At 44.0% G+C, this 20,627-nt stretch overlaps 1 protein-coding gene across 5 annotated transcripts in view; it reads right to left on the bottom strand.

Annotated features, from left to right (window-relative positions):
- Positions 1–20,627, bottom strand: part of zswim8 (zinc finger, SWIM-type containing 8) — a 231,123-nt gene that overhangs the window by 110,625 nt on the left and 99,871 nt on the right. For all 5 annotated transcript variants that reach the window (XM_061788842.1, XM_061788844.1, XM_061788843.1 and 2 more), the window contains exons 8-9: positions 11,350–11,551; positions 2,306–2,481 (exon numbers count right to left, since the gene is read on the bottom strand). In XM_061788842.1, coding sequence (XP_061644826.1) covers positions 2,306–2,481; positions 11,350–11,551 — 378 coding nt within the window. The remainder of the gene's footprint in view (positions 1–2,305; positions 2,482–11,349; positions 11,552–20,627) is intronic.

The following is a 20,627-nucleotide window of genomic DNA, read 5'->3' as shown; positions in this document are numbered from 1 at the left end:
GTCGAGCCTCTGGATAACTTCAATCCGGATTGGCACCCTGTAGAGGGCAACAATGCCTTGAGGTGAACTTCCCTCCCTCAGAGGAACAAGGCGGAGGAGGAGGCGGGGTGCAAGAGACAATGAGAGAAGGCAAAACTAATAGCAGAAAAGAGAAAAGAAAATCTAACAAAAAAGCTTTCGGTACTAGAAATTTATTGCGCCAAGGCAAGAACAATATTCCTGCGACCGACACGAATGACGCCTTAGATCACGCAGGGGAATAAAGGATGATGCTCCAAGCCAGAATGACGCTCCGAGCGATCGCTTTGTTGCAAAGCTATCGCCCAAAAGTGCCGGACCAAATGGGGACATTCTCAGCCGCTTGCCAGCTGATCGTCAGCCGACTAGGATTTGAGTAAATCGGACCCGGAATCGTCAGATGAGTGAACTCCCCCCTGGATCGCCAGCCGAACTTCATCACTCCGGATGATAATGAGACGAAGGTAACTCGTTTACAGCTCGCATTAGCTATATTTAGCGAGCAAAGACGCTCCTTCAATGCTTGCTACATAAAAACATAATTTAGTCCCACGAGTTCACATTACAATGTAACATCTGTTGCCAGTACTGATTTGAATTTTCCATTTCGTCCATCTTGCAGTAATTCAACACCCGCAAGTCAAACGTCTTTTACGATTGCGACAAAGAAAAGTAATGTTTTCTTTACCCTTGCAAAACACCTCATCAATAAAACGTATTCTCTAGTAATGGTATGTATTTTTTAAAACTTGCAGGTTATGCATCCAGCAGACGTTCGACCCCCATTCCAGTACGCAGTGCAGACAAAAAAGATAATTGAAAGCTTTTTTTCCGTCCACGTCCCACGACAGCAATTTCAGCTATGTATTTTCTAGTAATAGTTATGTTTCTAAACTGCACAAGTTGTGCTTCGAAGAGAAGTAGGGGCTGGTTTCAAGGATAATGACAACCACACAAGACCGCCACCAAAGAATAAAATACAGATGTGGATAAAACTTTGCTAGATTTTGTGTGGAAGGTAATAAAAACCTGGACTATTGAGCAAACGGTAGAGGAGGAGAATTTGGAGGAAAAAAGTGCAAGTGTGGGAGGCCCATTTGTTCATGCATTTTTATCTTATGTAAATTGTGTACATAGTTATAGTTGTGAATCAATTATTTTTCTGTCAAAAGTACTTTCTCAGTGTTGTTTTATGTTCAGATGTTTGAGATTTCCACTAAAGAAAAATAATATTGGTGTCAAAGTCATTGTTCTGCTTGATGTGTCTGCTTTCACAAAAAAAGGCTGTTTTCGCCGTTTCTTTCCTCCAGAAACAGCAAGACAATGCCAAACCACATTCTGCACGTGTTACAACAGCGTGGCTTCGTAGTAAAAGAGTGCGGGTACTAGACTGGCCTGCCTGCAGTCCAGACCTGGCTCCCATTGAAAATGCGTGGCGCATTATGAAGCGTAAAATATGACAACGGAGACCCCGGACTGTTGAACAGCTGAAGCTGTACATCGAGCAAGAATGGGAAAGAATTCCACCTACAAAGCTTCAACAATTAGTGTCCTCAGTTCCCAAACGTTTATTGAAAATATAGGTTGAACATGATTTTCAAATCATTGTATTCTGTTTATTTGTTTAACACAACGTCCCAACTTCATTGGAATTGGGGTTGTAATCTTCACAACACTGCATACACATAATGGCAACAGGAAGACTTCAGTATTTTCTTTCTCATTTTTTATATTGTGAAAACCTGGCATTTGACCTTGACAGTGTGTGTGTGTGTGTGTGTGTGTGTGTCTTGTCTGCTGTGTATGCGATGTCCAGAATGGTTTGTGTTCAGCGCTCTATTCCAAAATGATCTATGGTTTTAAAACATTTTTCAAAGAAACATCCAAGGGGCCTGTTGATGTTTTAATTCAAAATTCAGAAAAGTAATCAAAATGTAATTAGCTACATTATTTTGAGAAAGTTAATTGAAATAACACCACTATTACATTTTTAAACACGTAACTTGTAATAAACCAAACATTTCCAAAGTAATATTCCTAACACTCCATACACATAATGGCTACAGTTGAAGACTTCATTTTTTATTTCGTGAAAACCTGGCATTTGACTCTTAATCTTGATTGATACATTATTCCGAATCATCTGTATTTGTCAATGGAAAAAAAAAAAGCATCTCTTCAATTTAAACTTTGACCACAGATATCGTGAGCTGAATATCTCGATTTTATTGAGGAAACAATTCTTTTAGAATCAAATAAAATGACATGTTGATGTCAAAAATCTGACCTGCAGGGGCTCATAGTTGGGTCTAGCACTGCTAGCTTCCACAGTATCACCATTTCATCACACATGCTGGCACAGGCATGAGCTGCTACCTCCGATTGACCGTTGCTCCGTCCAGTGTGTCCACTGGCACTGCTGTGGGATGCGGACGTTCGAACACTATACCACCAGCTGATGATCTGAAAATAAACACAAACAATGCTTTGCTATGCTTTCAAATACCCACCCTCTCCTCTCATTGTTTTCCCGCAGACACCCTCCACGCTCGCATGCACAGTCTTTGGGCTTATTGTTAAGAGTGTTGACATGGGAAGAAGATCGTGACTTGCTACTTTTATTAGCACAAACAGAGAGATTTAATGTTAATGATAGATGTTGCCCTGACATGTTCTGGGATGATCGTGCGTGACCTTACTCTCTCACATTTTGTTTTACAAGAATGCATTAATTCATTAATTATACCACGTGACACAACATGTCCCTGTGTGGTGTTGTACACTGCATAACCTCAAATGTTTTAAAGTCGTTGTTAGAGCAAGAGCTCAGGTTGAGAGCAGATTCAGAGGTAAGGGCGATGCCCCCGCCCTTCCTAATACAATGCGTCATGTGAACTCACAAAGTGTGGAGGAGATGCTTCATTAAGTGGTAAAACTCATTTGGTTTTAAACAAATCTTGCAAAGACCAATCATGTTAAGATTATTGTCTGATAAGATCACTGACTTGCAAAGCTTTCGAGGAAAATGATCTCATATTTATAAGACCGATTTTCATTAAAGTGGGTTGGTTGGTACCATTTGCCCCCAGAGTATTCCTAGTTATAACATTAATAAGACTGCGTCGTTCATACCCCCCGTCTTGTATTTCGAGGGACTGTAGGCGTGGCGCAGCAAAGGGGCCAGAGACAAGAGACTGTAGTTGGCGGACTGGTCCCTCTAGCAGGGAAAGCCTCTCTAGGAGAACGGTGCAAGAGGTCCACGGGTCCATACTCACATTTATTCGACTGGAGCTTTGTAGGCGAAGACGGTGGCACAGCCAGGTGGCCGAAGAGCCTCGTCTGTGTCTAAGCAGTGGTGCAGCTAAAACTAGTTGTTTCAACAACGGGTCTATTCCGCTCTTAAAAGTTCAAAATAGTCTTAAAAAAGTGAAAACAAAGGTAAAAGTAAAATGTAACAATGTAGGTAGACAAAAAAAGCCTAAGGAGTTGGGGTTGCGAGTGGCCCGCGTCTGAATTCCTCAGGTCCGAGTGCCATCTCTTTCCACCTGCACTGTTCTGAAGACAGGTAACGGCTGATTGGCTTTGGTGAAGTAGTCTGCATGAAGCCATGTCTCAGTCAGGCATAAGACACTGCACTGCGTTGTCATCAGGGTGCCGAGCTTCCCATAATGATAGCCTGACAGGGCGTGGACTTTTTCTTCATCTGCACTTTTTGCACCAGCTTTGCATCCATGTTGCCGCATTTGCCTCCTTTATAGTTCTGATGAAATCCCCAGTGCCGTTTTGCACTCTTGCGAAGTTAACGACACCCATCAGCAGGTCGCGCATCTATCAAAGTATCTGTGCAGCGAATCCACGCAAAACCACAAATACAACAAGGGGTTTGGGAAAACATTTCCGAAGCGGTCATGTGAAAAATGTTCACAGAGCAAATGTGCAGAAGCATCCACACGTGGATAAACTTGTTAATACCCCTCTGTTAACAACCCATTTAATACCAAAAACGTAGTTTTACGTCTTTTAAAACTCAATCACCGAATCCCAAAGACGTAGTTTTACGTCTTTCACGTTTTTTTGCGCCACAGGCTTCAGAAGGGGCTGACGTCACTCCTCACCAAAGGATTAGGCCTGAGAGCAATTTTAATGCCCATAAAAACAGACACTAGATGGCAGAACTGCATCATACAATTTAGAATTTTGGTAAAATATACCTATGTTCTACCGCTACTTACCAAAGAACGGAAAAAGGTAGAAACAAAACTTGTTTTTCTTTGAAAGATGGAAGTCTAATCTTTCTTTTGGTCGGTGCCATGTTTATATAGCCATAGAGCACAATATGCTGTGTGCCTTGAAAGATCGGTCAAAATCATCTAAAATGGCTGGTACTGAGGGAGGGGGGTGGGCTCTTTTTTGAAAAACGGCTGGGATTAAATGAGTTTTAATTAATGAAACAAAAGCCCACAGTGGTCACAGAAATCAATTGAATCTGACAAAAGTAAATCTAAAAAATAACCAATGAAAATCAGACATTGCTTTTAAATTGTGGTTTAACAGAATTATTTTAAAAAACAAACTCATGAAACAGGCCATGTTGTTCACCTTCCAACAAGACAATGACCCTAAGGACACGGCTAAAATAACGAAGGAGTGGCTTCAGAACAACTCCGTGACTGTTTTTGAATGGTCCACCCGGTCTGAATACTTATGGCTGTGTGATATTTCAGCTTTTCTTTTTTAATAAATCTGCACACATTTCAACAATTCCGTTTTTTCTGTCAATATGGGGTGCTGTGTGTACATTGAGGGGGGAAAAAAGGAAAAATGATTTTAGTAAATGGCTGCAATATAACAGAGTGAAAATGTTAAGGGTGTCTGAATACTTTCCGTACCCACTGTATTTGACACCAATGTCACTAACTTTTCCACAGATCTGATGTCAAATCTTTTTGTCAACTGAATCAAATGAGATGTTTTACCTCACACAACACAAATGTTACACCACAAATATTAAGTGTTCTCAGCCACCACATCAAATTTAAACACTCATTGCATAGATTAACCAGGGTGTGTGTGACAATGCAGAAGATGGGAATGAATTCATTAATCTCTTATTTCCACTGGGTTTAAAACCACAAATAATCCTAGGGTGCAAATTAATACTAAAAGGCGCGGTCTGTTTTCCTCCACCCTACCCTTGCTTTTTCTCAGTTTTTCCTTTTTTTCTCCTTCCTCTTCCAATCTACCTGCTTGACTCCCCTGCCCATCCATTGGGAAGATCGACCAGCCTGCCTAAATTGTGTTTTACGTAACGTGAGTGCAACGTGTTCTTTCCTCAGTACAAATTGGTGCATAATTGGGTTATGATGAGCAAAAACTCGGGCATGGGAGGAGTTCGGTGAGGCCATGGAGAAAGACTTCCGGACGGCTTCGAGGAAATTCTGGTCCACCATCCGGCGTCTCAGGAGGGGGAAGCAGTGCACCACCAACACTGTGTATAGTGGGGACGGGGCGCTGCTGACCTCGACTCTGGATGTTGTGAGTCGGTGGGGAGAATACTTCGAAGACCTCCTCAACTCCACCGACATGCCTTCCCATGACGAAGCAGAGTCTGGGTTCTCTGAGGCGGGCTATCCTATCTCTGGGGTTGACGTCACCGAGGTGGTTAAAAAGGCCCCGGGCGTGGATGAGATTCACCTGGAGTTCCTAAAGGTTCTGGATGTTGTGGGCTGTCCTGGTTGACACGCTTCTGCAACATAGCGTGGACATCGGGGACAGTGCCTCTGGATTGGCAGACTGGGGTGGTGGTCCCCCTTTTTAAGAAGGGGGACCGTAGGGTATGTTCCAACTACAGGGGGATCACACGCCTCAGTTTCCCTGGTAAGGTCTATTCAGGGGTGCTGGAGAGGAGGGTCCGTCGGGAAGTCGAATCTCAGATTCAGGAGGAGCACTGTGGTTTTCGTCCTGACCGTGGAACAGTGGACTAGCTCTACACCCTCGGCAGGGTCCTCGAGGGTGCATGGGAGTTCGCCCAACCAGTCTACATGTGTTTTGTGGACTTGGAGAAGGCGTTCGATCGTGTCCCTCGGGGAGTCTTGTGGGGTGTGCTTCAGGAGTATGGGGTACCGAACCCCCTGATACAGGCTGTTTGGTCCCTGTACGACGGATGTCAGAACTTGGTATGCATTGCCGGCAGTAAGTTGGACTCGTTGCCGGTGAGGGTTGGATTCCGCCAAGGCTTCCCTTTGTCACTGATTCTGTTGATAACTTTTATGGACAGAATTTCTAGGCGCAGCCGAGGCATAGAGGGGGTCCGGTTTGGTGGCCTCAGAATCGAATCTCTGCTTTTTGCAGATGATGTGGTCCTGTTCGCTTCATCAAGCCGTGATCTCCAAATCTCACTGGAGTGGTTCGCAGCTGAGTGTGAAGCGGCTGGTATGAGAATCAGCACCTCCAAATCTGAGACCATGGTCCTCAGTCGGTGGCGTGCCCTCTCCGGGTCGGGGATGAGATCGTGCCCCAAGTGGAGGAGTTCAAGTATCTTGGGGTCTTGTTCACGAGTGAGGGAAGAATGGAACGGGAGATCGACAGGCGGATTGGTACAGCGTCTGCAGTGATGCGGACTTTGTATCGGTCCGTTGTGGTAAAGAAGGAGCTAAGCCGAAAGGCGAAGCTCTCGATTTACCGGTCAATCTACGTTCCTACCCTCACCTATGGTCACGAGCTGTGGGTCGTGACCAAAAGAACAAGATCCCGGATACAAGTGGCCGAAATGAGTTACCTCTGCAGGGTGTCTGGGCTCTCCCTTAGAGATAGGGTGAGAAGCTCGGTCATCCGGGAGGATCTCAGAGTAGAGCCGCTGCTCCTCCACATTGAGAGGAGCCAGATGAGGTGGCTGGGGCATCTGATTTGGATGCTTCCCGGACGCCTCCCTGGTGAGGTGTTCCGGGCACGTCCCACTGGGAGGAGACGCCGGGGACGACCCAGGAAATGCTGAAGAGACTACGTCACTCGACTGGTCTGGGAACGCCTCGGGATCCCCTCGGAAGAGCTAGAGGAAGTGGCTGGGGAGAGGGAAGTTTGGGCGTACCTGCTAAAGGTACTGCCCACGCGACCCGACCTCTGATAAGCGGTAGAAAATGGATGGATGGATAGAACCTCTAATTACCACCTTCCCTCTCCTTGATTTCTGCATTGGGTTCTACACCTAACTGTCATTCCCCGTGTGCTAAGTTGAAGCTAGTTTTCTCTTCTCCTTTCTTCAGAACCTTGTAGAGTTCTCCTCTTGTTGTTGTTGTTTTTTCCCCGAGGACTGTACACATAGTACCCTTAGTATTAGCTTCTCCCTGGCCCCGAATTACTGTGCTCACCGCCATCCCAAGATACTGTATATATACATATAGAATATGTCTTTCCACACACATCTATACCTACAATGACATCTATATTAACATATAGACACACCTTGAGAAAGAAGTTGTCATAGACAACTGTTATGGCTGAAAGGGGGGAATATTATGCACTATTGTTGTACTTTGGTAACTGCATTGTTGTGTGCACCTGCCAACCTGTGCTACCTTCCAAGGAGACGTCGCCAAGACCCACCATCGAGCTGAATCTAGCCATTGCATAGATTAACCAGGGTGTATGTGTGACAATGCAGAAGCTGGGAATGAATGCTTTAATCTCTTATTTCCACTGGGTTTAAATCCACAAATAATCCTAGGATTACAATTAATACTAAGAGGCGCGGTCTGTCTTCCTCTTTGTCCCTGGGCCTGCCCCTTTCTCCTGTGCATAAAAGGCCGACGCCCCCTTTGTTCTGGGCCTCTTTTTACTCCATTTCACTGAAGACATTGGTGTAGAGCCAGGGAGCCCCGCCTCTCACCACGAGGTAGCAGAGATGCACTAAACCTTCCTCGCCGCGGCGAAAGGCGCGGACCGCAGAAGCACTGTGCACACACCTCGAAACTACACTTTTGTGTTTGTGGGGCACTTTACAGATGAAAGAACCTTCAGGAAGGAATTGCGGCGCAAGCTTTCTCGGAGGCCGTGACGAACAACCGACACCAAGACGCTTCGGCCACCCTACCCTTGCTTTTTCTGTTTTTCCTTTTTTCTCCTTCCTCTTCCAATCTATACTTGCTTGACGCCCCTGCCCATCCATCAGGAAGATCCACCAGTCTGCCTAAGTTCTACGTAACGCAATCTCTTGTTTCCTCAGTACAAATTGGTGCATAATTAGGTTATGATAACAGTCACAGCTCGCATTGTCACTGCGCATGCTCATTCCACCCTCACATCAAGAGGTCAGTCATTCAGCCTACACTTTCTTCTTTACGTACATTTGCTTGTCATCGTCGTAGTCCAGTCCCTCTGCATTGTTTCCCTATAGTTTTCCCCCTTAGACATAATTACATTTTCTATGAAATTGCACGTCTTGTGTCGTTTTTGTGTGTGAGTGCAACCATAAACCACTGTAATCTATAACTCTTATTTCGTCCATGTAGCAAACCTTCCAGAATAGAGAGATTGATTAGAGGTTTTCGGCACTTTTCCTAACGTTGATGAATATAAAGAGAGACGTGGTGCCCCTTCAGGAGACAAACATAATTATAACGTTAAACCGGAAGTAAACACAGGCGTTCGTATTCCTTTTCCCAAATCAATTACTTTTTATCCAAAACCAATATATGCTACAATATATATATATATATAGAGAGAGAGAGAGAGAGAGAGAGAGAGAGAGAGAGAGAATTATATAATAACAATATAATTTAAAACGATGGAAAATAATATTGCAATCTTACTAAAAAATTTCCAAATACCAAAGTAGACAATATCATTGGATAGAAGAGTGTCACGCGAGTAAAATGAGCACTAGTTTGTAAGCATAGGATAAGGAAGTCATGCCAGGGCGATGTCTGCTCGAGCATCTTTTTGATGATCAAACTGAGTGCAAGCAAAGTGTCCCGACGTGGTTGGGTATGGGTGTTAAATTTAGGTCGAGAAAAAAGAGACCCTCTATTGCACTATTCTTTTATTCTGGTCGAGGTGATACTTCAATTATTAGGCCAGATGAAAAGTTTAATTTATTCGAAAAATACAAAGTCAAACAATTGTAGCGTATCTTGGTTTGGATAAAAACGTGAGAGAGAGAGAGAGAGAGAGAGAGTGAGAGAGAGAAAGAGAGAGACAGAGAGAGACACTTTTCAAAACATTTTAATATGTTCAAGTTTATTTTCAAAAAGTTAAACTTTCATAAATTATAGATTCAGGGCTCACAATTGAAACAACTTCATGTATGTATTTATTTTTACGTAATTTGGGCTTCCAACTCATAAAACCCACGAAATCCATCCATCCATCCATTTTCTGAGCCGCTTCTCCTCACTAGGGTCGCGGGCGTGCTGGAGCCTATCATCGGGCAGGAGGCGGGGTAGACCCTGAACTGGTTGCCAGCCAATCGCAGGGCACATAGGAACAAATCACCATTCGCACTCACAGTCATGCCTACGGGCAATTTAGAGTCTCCAATTCATGCATGTTTTTGGGATGTGGGAGGAAACCGGAGTACCCGGAGAAAACCCACGCAGGCACGGGGAGAACATGCAAACTCCACACAGGCGGGGCCGGGGATTGAACCCGGGTCCTCAGAACTGTGAGGCTGACGATCTAACCAGTCGTCCACCGTGCCGCCTTACCCACGAAATCAGGAAATCAAAAAATTTGAATACTGTGAAGAAATCACTATTCTCGTTTTTTGTAAAAAAAAAAAAAAAAAAAAAAAAAAAAAAAAAAAAAAGAAAAATAGGTAATTAGGTAAAAATATGGTACTTTCAAAACGATATGTTAATCTTCAATACTAGGTTGGGAATCCCTTTGCTTTAATCACTTCGTCGATGCGCCGTGGCATTGAGCCAATCAGCCTGTGGCATTGCCTTGGAGTTATGGAAGCCCAGATTTCCTTGATGCTTGCTGTCAGTTCCTCTTTGTTTTTGGATCTGGTGCCCCTCATTTTCCTCTTGATTCTACCTCATAGATTCTCAATGAGGTTTCGATCCGGCGAGGTTGCTGGCCAGTCAAGCACTGTGATGGCATGGGCATCAAACCAGGTTTTGGTGCTTCTGGTGGTATGGACAGGGGCCAGGTCCTGCTGGAACATGCAATCTGCATCTCCATACAGATCCTCAGCAGAAGGAATCATGAAGTCCTCGAAAACATTCTGGTAGACTGTTGCGGTGACCTTGGATTTAAGAAAGCAGAGTTTACCAACAACTGCACTGGACATTGCACCCCAAATCATGACTGACTGTGGATATTTCACACTGGACCTCAAGCAGCTTGGGTTCTGTTCTTCACCAGTTTTCCTCCAAACCCTTGGACTTTGATTCCCAAATGAAAGGCACACTTTCATCGGAAAAAAGGACCTTGGACCACTGGCCTGTCCAATCCTTCTTCTCCTTGGCCCAGTTGAGACGCTTCCTACTTTAGCTCAGGCTCAGAAGTGGCTTGACCCGAGGAACCCGACAGTTGTAGCCCATCTCCCGGATGAGTCTGAATGTGGTGTTTTTTGAAGCTGTGACTCCCGCTTCATTCTACTCTTCCTGGATCTCTGCTAGATTCTTTAATTTTCTCTGTTTGATAATCCGCTGAAGCCCACGGTCATGTCTTTTGCTGGTGCATCTTCTCCTGCCACATGTTCTCCTTCCACTAGACTTTCCATTGATATGCTTGGACACAGCACCATGTGAACAGTCAGCCTCCTTAGCTATGAGCTTACCCATAGCTCACTTATGGCTTACCCATCCTATGGAGGGTATCAATGATGGTCTTCTGTCCAGTTGTGAAGTCTGCAGTCTTCCCCATATTGAACCCAACTGAGACAACTGAACCAAACTGAAGCAATTTAATGACACCTGGGGAAACCTGTGTAGGGGCATTGAGTTTAATAGATGATTTGTGTGTGACACTCAGTTTAAAGCATTTATGGCCTGCAAAACTTGGGCTGATTTCTTCACAGTATTCAAAGTTTTTGGATTCCTGATTTTGTGGGTTTTATGAGCTGGAAGCCCAAATTATGTAAAAATAAACAAATAAATAAGAAAACTTTTCCAACTTTTTACATATATATATATATATATATATATGTGTGTGTGTGTGTGTGTGTGTGTGTTTGATGTGCGTCCCGCGTCTGTGACACACAAAGATTAGCAGGAAGCATATTCATTCTCCGTCTGTACACTCATGGTTTAAGACCTGCCCTACGTCTGTGTGTGTGTGTGTGTATTTATACATAAGGTATAAATAAAAAATAGCAATTCAAAGATTAACCTGTTCATATGTCAGACACTGCTCAGTGAGGATCTCCAGGAGTGGGGCCGCATTGCTGTCTCGTCTCTTGAACATCTCCCTGACAATCGATAGAAGGTTCCAAATGCCCTCAGGCTCTCGGCCTCTTAAAGGTCTTAGCAGACAGGCCCATTCAGCAGCAGCTGGTGGCTCAGTGGATGACAGATACATGGAATTTACATCACTGTGAACACACACACACACACACAATTAAAAACAAAGTAAACAAGGACCACAATCAAAACTTGTTATATGGTGACTATAAGAGCAATGACAAGTGAGACGAGGACGGACGTGATTGGGAGCAACTGCCCCACAAAACCTGAACCTGATGATGCTTTGCGCTATTGGTCTTCTGTGTTCGTCCCGGATTGTCCATCGCCAACATGTTCAAGCATGAGGGTGTCCATTCGTGATCGGTAATACGGTAGAGTTTGTGGTCCCTTTCGTAGGACTTCCAACCGACATGGGTGAAGAGAGGTGCAGAGTGAGCTGACAACTGAGTCCTACCTGGTGCTGCAATGGCTCGAGTGGTGGGGGTGGATGCCAGTCAGATCTGGCACACCCCAACATATTGTGTGGGTCTGCTGGAAATGTCTGGCAGACTCCCCTGTCAGAAGTTGTTTCACCTCCTACCTCTAGCAGAACTTGGGGTCTCTTGTTTTTGTTCTTAAGGCCTTTTGATACCGACAACGCCCGCATTGAATCACGTGACCGACACATTGGGCCGCGCGGCCCCTATGCTTCACTTGACGTGTACACGGCAAAAATTGTTGCTGCACGTAGACGCGTCATGGCCATTTATGACATGTGCGCACCGGCAAATTTTTCTTCTCAACACTCTGCAAAAGTTTGTGAATCAGAATTCATTATAATTGATGGGCTCATGCCCGCGAGGTGCACTTCGCCTGTGAATATTCTCATTCATCTAGGTCATTTCATTCTCCGGACATTGAATCAATCGCAACTGGACTGTGATCTGCACTTTATTTAGATTTTTTCATATTTATTATACTATTGTTTGGGATGGGAACCGAAAACCGAGTATCGGCGAGAACTAGTTCAAAAGTTAATGATTCAATGGAATCGGTCGCTGAAATTTCAAGCGATTCTCTTATCGATCCAATATGGAATAATGACGTCATTGAGCAAGTTACGCAGCACACGCAATGTGTGGACCAGCTGACAGAAGTAAATTTCTAGGCCAGCAAGTGTTATGAATAGGCTACATCACTCTAACCATTCTGAGTAAGGGTGCCAGCAGATTTCCACCAAAAGCAACAGTAAACACACGACGTAAAATGACACCAATTGAACTATTAACGACGAAAACGACACCACTTTAATGTTAAACCCTGTCTGTGCTAAATAACACATTAACACACAAAAATAACACGTGCTGGCTCATATAAGCAACAGTACTACTCCCAGACAAGCACACCTCTTCAAAAATTACATGGGTCAGGGAAGTGTGCCATTTTTGAGGTTTTTGTATGGTTTTCGTTTTAACTGCTCAAAAAAGTCAAACAAGCCAGACTTCAGGGAAAATGACCATGAGTGTTTAAGCACATGGTCTGTTACGGTTTTAATTATTATTTTGACTAACTTCCCTCCTAATCGGCCTGCCAGACACTCATCATTGGCGATGGAGGACTAGCAGTGCGTGGCCAGCGGCCATTGACACACTATTGGTCCATTGTTTGTCATTGTCAATGAATCATGGCTGACAGGCTCAGGGAGCCCTGACAGTGCTGTATATCACTACACAGGCCAGGCTGGGGCGGAACCTCATGGGCTGGACTGGCAAACTGTTTGCTAACTTTTCTCACAAGCCAGGATAAAACAGGCATGAAGAAAAAACCTCAACGTGGCACAGATAAACAACGGACCAAAAAGCTAAAATCTCTTGAGATTGAGGCTGCTAAATGTTCGAAATTGACGGACCAACACTATATTGCCAATAGTAGTCGCACACCTGCCTTGACATGAATTTAAGTTACCGTAATTTCTCGTGTATAATGCACACCCATGTATAATACGCATCCCCCAAATTTGAACTCAAAATTCTGGAAAACCTTCTACCCATGTATGTACAGGAAGTCCTCGAGTTACGACGCACTCGACCTACGACATTTCGACTTTACGACGCCCATGCCTCGTCCGCCATTTTGTCCCAGCACCATAGTGTTTCTGCTTAGCTAGTGCATAGTGCTTGTCTGTGTTTGTGCGGCGGGAGTATCTTTGCCTTTTTCGCCCTCCTTTTTTCACACTCAGCAGTAATGGTAAGTACATTACCATTACCAGTATTTTAATGTATTTTAGTTTCTTTATACGAAGTGTTAACCTTTAATGCTACGGTCACCTGACCGTGGTCGGGAGACGCCTTCTCCAGTGCCGAGGTTGTCCTCCTCGGGGTTAACTCCCTTCTCTCGTTGCACAGCTGAGCTGGGTGGCGGCAACAATAAAGGCCCGAAGCATAGATTTGCTGCTTTAATGGCTTTATTAGCTCCTCTGCACATTCGACGTCAACGGGTCCTCCGCTAATCGCTACTCTTATACGGTCGCCGTCACTACACTTGCCACTGTACACACTCGTACACTTCCGCGCGCTCCTTCCTCCTTCACAGTCCCACCAGACGACGCCTGCGCAGTCCCGTCTCACTCACACATCGACGCACATACCCACACACACTGAGCTTGCTGTCACAATCACGTGGGACAATACCCGTAACAGAAGTATTTCGCCGTAAATTTCGACTTTAACGGTGAAGTCTGACGCGGAAAATCGTGTTACGTCGCCAGCGTAGGAATGGAACTCGTTCGGAAGTCGAGGACTTCCTGTATAATGCATTTTTACAATGCATGATTTTGGTTATACCCATATGATCAAAAGATCTGTATTTTGTTAGTTTTTTTCAAATATTTATTTTGAATTTAAGCACTTTACTGGAACACGTAATATTTTATTTTTATTCACGCTCTTATTTTGAAATTTGCAGCGCCACTTTTATTGAGTAAATGAGAAAACACAAAGTTGTGCTCATATGTTTGATTACCCAGGCAGAATTTGTAAGATGGGTAAAATTTAAAGAAAACATGACGGGCCAGGCGAAACACATATACTTTTATTTTAATGGGATTCAAATTAAACTTTCAAGCATTTTAGAAAAGCATTATTAAACAAAACGTAACCATAAAGAAATTAATGATGGTTGTTCAGTCATCAGTCGTATTTAAAACATTTCACAAATTCTGCCAGGGTATGTAACCTTATGAGCACAACTGGACATATATGCAGTCATTTGTACACCTGACATATTGGAATGAAAGTGTAGGGTACACCTTTTTCATAACCATTAGGTGGCGGTGGCATACTAGAATGAAACTGTACACCTCTCATAACCTCGAGGTGGCGGTGGCATATTGGAATGCAAATGTACAGCTTTTTCATAATCGCTAGATGGCGGTGGCATACTAAAATGAAAGTGTACACCTTTTTCATAACCTCTAGGTGGCGGTGGCATATTGGAATTAAAGTGTACTGCTTTTTCATAGCTTGTAGATGGCGGCATACCTTTTTAAAATGTGAAAGTTTTTTCCGTTTTCCCCTATACCCATGTATAATATGCACTATTGACTTTTGACAATTTAGGGGGGGGGATGTGCATTATACACGAGAAATTACGGTACATCCCATTCCTAATCCATTGGGTTCAATAGGACGTGGGTCAACCCTTGGCAGGAAAACAGCTTCAACTCTTCTGGGAAAGTTGTCTACAAGGTTTAGGAGTGTGTTTATGGGAATTCTTGATCATTCTTCCAGAAGTGGATTTGTGAGGTCACACACTGATGATGGACGTGAAGGCCTGGCTGTCAGTCTCCGCTCTAATTCATCCAAAAGTGTTCTATCGGGTTGAGGTCAGGACTGTGTGCAGGACAGTCAGGTTCGTCCACACAAAACTCTCTCATCCATGTCTTTATGGACCTTGTTCTGTGCATTGGTGCACAGCCATGTGAGAAATAGAACTATTCCCACAAATTTGGGAGCATGGAATGGTCTAAAATATTGGCTCCTTCGTTCTAGTGAAAGGAACTCTGAAAAATTCAGCATACCAAGAGCTTTTGGGCAATTCAGTGCTCCTAACTTTGTACCAACATGACTGTGCACCAATGCATAAAGGTCTATAAAGACATGGCCAGAAAGGAGCGTTCATACAAAGAATTCCATACCGGATCAGTGGTGGCCCGGTTTAACCTACAAGGGCGCCGGTAAAAATTGAGCTACTGGGGTCGAAGACAAAGGTGAAGTGGAAACTGGGGTCTCAGGCAGAAAGAGAAGAGAAAAGCACAGAGCTTAAAACAATTTCGGGACTTTGAATGTTGGGACAATGACAGGAAAAGCTAGGGAGTTGGTTGACTTGATGATTAGGAGAAAGTTAGATATATTGTGCGTCCAGGAGAGCAGGTGGAAAGGAAGTGAGGCTATAAGCTTAGGGGCAGAGTTCTAATTATTTTACGATGGTGCAGATGGGAAGAGAAATGGAGTAGAGGTTTTTTAAAGGAAGCATTAGTTAAGAATGTCTTGGAGGTGAAAAGAGTGTCAGATCGAGTGATGAGGCTGAAAGTTGAAATGTAGGGTGCCCTGTATAATATAATTAATGGCTATACCTCACAGGTAGAATGTGACCTAGAGGTGAAAGCAAACTCTGAAAGGAGCTAGACAAAGTAAATCAGAGTATCCCAGACATACAGAGTTGTGATTGGTGCAGATTGTAATGGACCACCGGAGCTGCTGAGACAGTTCTACACAGCGGTCATCGAATCAGTCCTGTGTTCTTCCATCACAGTCTGGTTTGGTGCTGCTACAAAAAAGGACAAACTCCGACTGCAACGGACAATCAAAACTGCTGAAAGGATTGTCGGTACCCCCCTACCCACCCTTGAGGACTTGCACGCTGCCAGAACTAAGACAAGGGCGTGCAAAATCCTCTCGGACCCTCCCCACCCCGGTCACCAGCTCTTCCAGCTCCTTCCCTCAGGTAGGCGCTACCGATCAATGCAAACTAGAACTAGTAGACATTCCAACAGCTTCTTCCCTCTTGCAATCAACTTCTTGAACAGCTAACTTACAATTCCATTACAACAAGCTGGCAATTTTTTGACTTGAGTTCGTTGTCACATTTCTGTATTCTGTATTATGTATTACTCGTGCACTCACTGTAGTTGTCTCGCCGTGCTGCACTATTTGCATATAGTGGCCACTCATGCCAGAGTAGTATCTGCTTCATTTGCACACTGATTGAGGAGTATCTGTAACATTTGCACAACCATTGTCCCAGATTATCGCAGTACTCGTCACTTTAAACCGCATACACTCCTTGAAGTCTCAGTGCCCTTTGCACAATGGTCATTGCACCGGACTATTGCGTCATTAGCCATTCGAACTGAGGACTCTGCATCTTTTTGCACAATTGTTGTTTGTTGTTGTTTTTTGTCAATGTCTTTATGTCTCCAAAGTGTTCTGTAAATTGACTGTCTGTTGTACTAGAGCGGCTCCAACTACCGGAGACAAATTCCTTGTGTGTTTTGGACATACTTGGCAAATAAAGATGATTCTGATTCTGATTCTGATTCTGACATGTTGGTGACTGAAACAGGGGTGACGAAAAAGTGATGGTTAAGTTGGGCATCCAGGAAAGGAGGGACAGATGGTGGTACACTTTGCAAAAGGTTGGAAATGGCTGTAGTGAACACTTTCTTCCAGAAAAGGCAGGAACATAGGGTGACCTCAAAGAGCAGAGGTAGAAGCACGCAGGTGGATTGCATCTTGTGCAGATGATGCAATCTGACGGAGGTTACTGAATGTAAGGTAGCGGTAGGGGAGAGTGTTGCGAGACAGCATATGATGGTGGTGTATAAAATGACTGGTGGTGGTGGGGAGGGAGATTAAGAAGACAAAGACAGAGCAGAGAACCGTGTGGTGGAAGCTGAGTAAGGAAGAGTTTTGTGCAGCTTTTCGAGAAGAGATGAGATGGGCCCGCGGTGGGCAGGAGGAGTTTCCAGAAGACTTGATCTCTCCAGCCAAGCTCATCAGAGAGACGGGCAGGAGAGTACTTAGTGCAGGGGTGTCAAACTCAAATTCATGGTGGGCCAAAATTAAAAATTGGGACAACATCGCAGGCCAAACTCAATATTTAATGAAAAATCACTGAGATGTGCATGTTTGCCTTCTCTCCAGAAATGTAGCATTAATGTTGGACAACAAACTTAAATTTTGCTTAAACACTGAATCTGGAATAAACAAACTTGAATATTAGAAACACGAGAAATCAAATTTGTTGTTTTGTATTTAAATAGACAACATGAATTCTTGTCTCTCCATCTTCTATTTATCTTTCTCCAACTACCTTTCTTTTTGATGTAAATATTTTTTCAAAGGCCAAGAACAAAACAACCCCAAAAAAATAAGAATGTCCTTCAATAAAAATCCAAACTTCAAACTATTAACAGTCCCTGCCTCGGAGTTGATAAAGGGCATTAAAATTCAATAATGTTCTATTCTTTGTTCCAGCCACGTTGCTCCCCACACGACAAACAGGTCTGTCTTTTACTTTGGTGAACAGACGATCTGCCTCCTACCTGTCTTGGAAGTTAACCGTTCTGTATCTTTCGTTTGGACATTTTTGGGAAGGGGAAATGTAAATTTGCTCGAGGAGACTGGTAGCATAGTTGCTAATGACTGCAACAGAAAGGGAAGGGGCGCTCGCCGGTCTCGACTGATGGGCCAACACACCACTTTTTTTCACATTTTGTTACGGTACAGGCTCATCCCAAAATGGAAAAAAATATTTTTTTTCCTCAAACCTTTTCACACAACACCCCATAATGACAATGTGAAAAAAGTTTTTGGGGAAATATCTGCAGATTTATTCAACACAAAAAATTAAGACATCACATGTACATAAATATTCACAGCCTTTGCTCAATACTTCGTTGATGTCTATCTATACTTGATGTTCAAGTCTGGGCTCTGGCTGGGCCACTCAAGGACATTCACAGAGGTTTTCTGAAGCCACTCCTTCGTTGGCTTGGCGTCCTGTTGGAAGGTAAACCTTCCCCCAGTCAGGGGAAAGGTTTAGTTAGTTAGTTCGCTTTCATCCAGGATGTCTCTGTACAGTGCTGTAATCATCTTTCCCTCAATCCTGACAAGTCTCCCACTTCCTACTGCTGAAAAACATCCCCGCAACATGATGCTGCCACCACCATGCTTCACTGTAGGGGATGGTATAGGTCTGGTGATGAGCGGTACTCGTTTCCTCCAAACATGACGCATGGCATTCACGCCACAGAGTTCAATCTTTGTCTCATCAGACCAGATTTTCTCTCATATGGTCTGAGAGTCCTTCAGGTTCCTTTTGGAAAACTCCAGGCAGGCCATGTGCCTTTCACTCAGGAGTGGCTTCCGTCTGGCCACTCTACCATACAGGCCTGATTGGTGGAGTGCTGCAGCAATGGTTGTGCTTCTGGAAGGTTGTCCTCTCTCCACAGAGGACCGCTTGAGCTCTGACAGAGTGACCATCTGGTTCTTGGTCACCTCCAAGAGTAAGGCCCTTCTACCCCGATTGCTCAGTTTAGACAGGCAGCCAGCTCTAGGAAGAGTCCTGGTGGTTCAGAACGTCTTCCATTTACGGATGATGGAGGCCATTGCGCTCTTTGGAACCTTCAAAGCAGCAAAACATTTTCTGTACCCTTCCCCAGATTTGGGCCTCGAGACAATCCTGTCTCTGAGGTCTGCAGACAATTCCTTTGACTTCATGCTTGGTTTGTATTCTGATATGCACCGTCACCTGTGGGACCTTGTATAGACGTGTGCCTTTCCAAAACATGTCCAATTTGCTGAATTTACCACAGATGGACTCCAATGAAGCTGTAGGAACCCCTGAAGGATGATCAGTGGAAAAATGATGCACCTGAGCTTAATTTTGAGCATTGTAGCAAAGGCAGTGAATACTTACGTACACGTGATTTCCATGCATTTTCTGAGCCGCTTCTCCTCACAAGGGTCGCAGGAGTGCTGGAGCCTATCCCAGCTATCTTCGCGCAGGAGGCGGGGTACACCCTGAACTGGTTGCCAGCCAATCGCAGGGCACATACAAATAAACAACCATCCGCACTCACATTCACGCCTACGGGCAATTTAGAGTAGTCAATTAACCTACCATGCATGTTTTTGGATGTGGGAGGAAACCTGAGTGCCCGGAGAAAACCCACGCAGGCACGGGGAGAACATGCAAACTCCACACAGGCGGGGCCGGGGATTGAACCCCAGTCCTCAGAACTTTGAGACAGACGCTCTAACCAGTGGACCACCGTGCCGCCCACACGTGATTTCTTAGTTTTTCCTTTTTAATATATTTCCAAAATTAAAAAAAACTACATTTCTTGTCCTTATCGGGTGTTGTGTGTAGAATTATATATTTATATAATTGGAAAAAAAGTTTTATTCCATTTTGCAATCAGGGTGTAACATAAAATGTGAAAAATGTGAAGCACTGTGAATACTTTCCCGATGCACTGCAATTACGTAGATGTTTTCCCTAAGTGTATACGGTTTTGCTTCTTGCTTGTGTGTGTAAATCTGTGTAAAGGTTTGTGTATCCTATTTTTAAACACTGTAAGAAATGTGTCAGCAAGGGTAAAAGAGAGGAAGTTCTCTTAGCGATGGCCAGATGCAACCTGTGGCCAAAAAAATTGTCGTCTTTGCCTTCCATTTATGGTAATTACCTTGACAATGTTGCTGGCATTAGCTGAAGATCTGATTCTCCTCATCCAGCTTCCAAGACAAGCCAAAAGGTGAAAGAAAGAAGCAGTCTCCAGCATCAGTAGCATCAGCTCCAGCAGAAATACTGTCACATTCATTCATGTAAGGTTCAGTTGCCTTTGTTTTTTCTTCCCACTGCACTGATGGGGACATTCCTGATGCGCTTGTGTTGGTTATTTGTGGAGCCAACTCTAAAGGTGTTTTTCTTGCCGACTCTACATGCTGCCTTTGAATTGTTAATCAAATCTAAATCGTCACTCATTTTCTTAACATTCATTTGTGAGTCTATCCTTGTACTCTTAATTCCCCCCCTAATTTGAGGTTTCGGTAAATTGCTCAGGATATTTTAAAGCTGTCAAATATACAGTTCCCTCCAAAAGTATTGGAACGGAAAAGTCAATTATTTTGTTTGTGTTGTATACTGAAGACATTTGGGTTT

The sequence above is a fragment of the Phyllopteryx taeniolatus genome, chromosome 11, assembly GCF_024500385.1.
Source record: "Phyllopteryx taeniolatus isolate TA_2022b chromosome 11, UOR_Ptae_1.2, whole genome shotgun sequence".
In the NCBI taxonomy this organism is placed as follows: Eukaryota; Metazoa; Chordata; class Actinopteri; order Syngnathiformes; family Syngnathidae; genus Phyllopteryx; species Phyllopteryx taeniolatus.
This window is presented reverse-complemented; position numbering and strand designations above follow the sequence as displayed.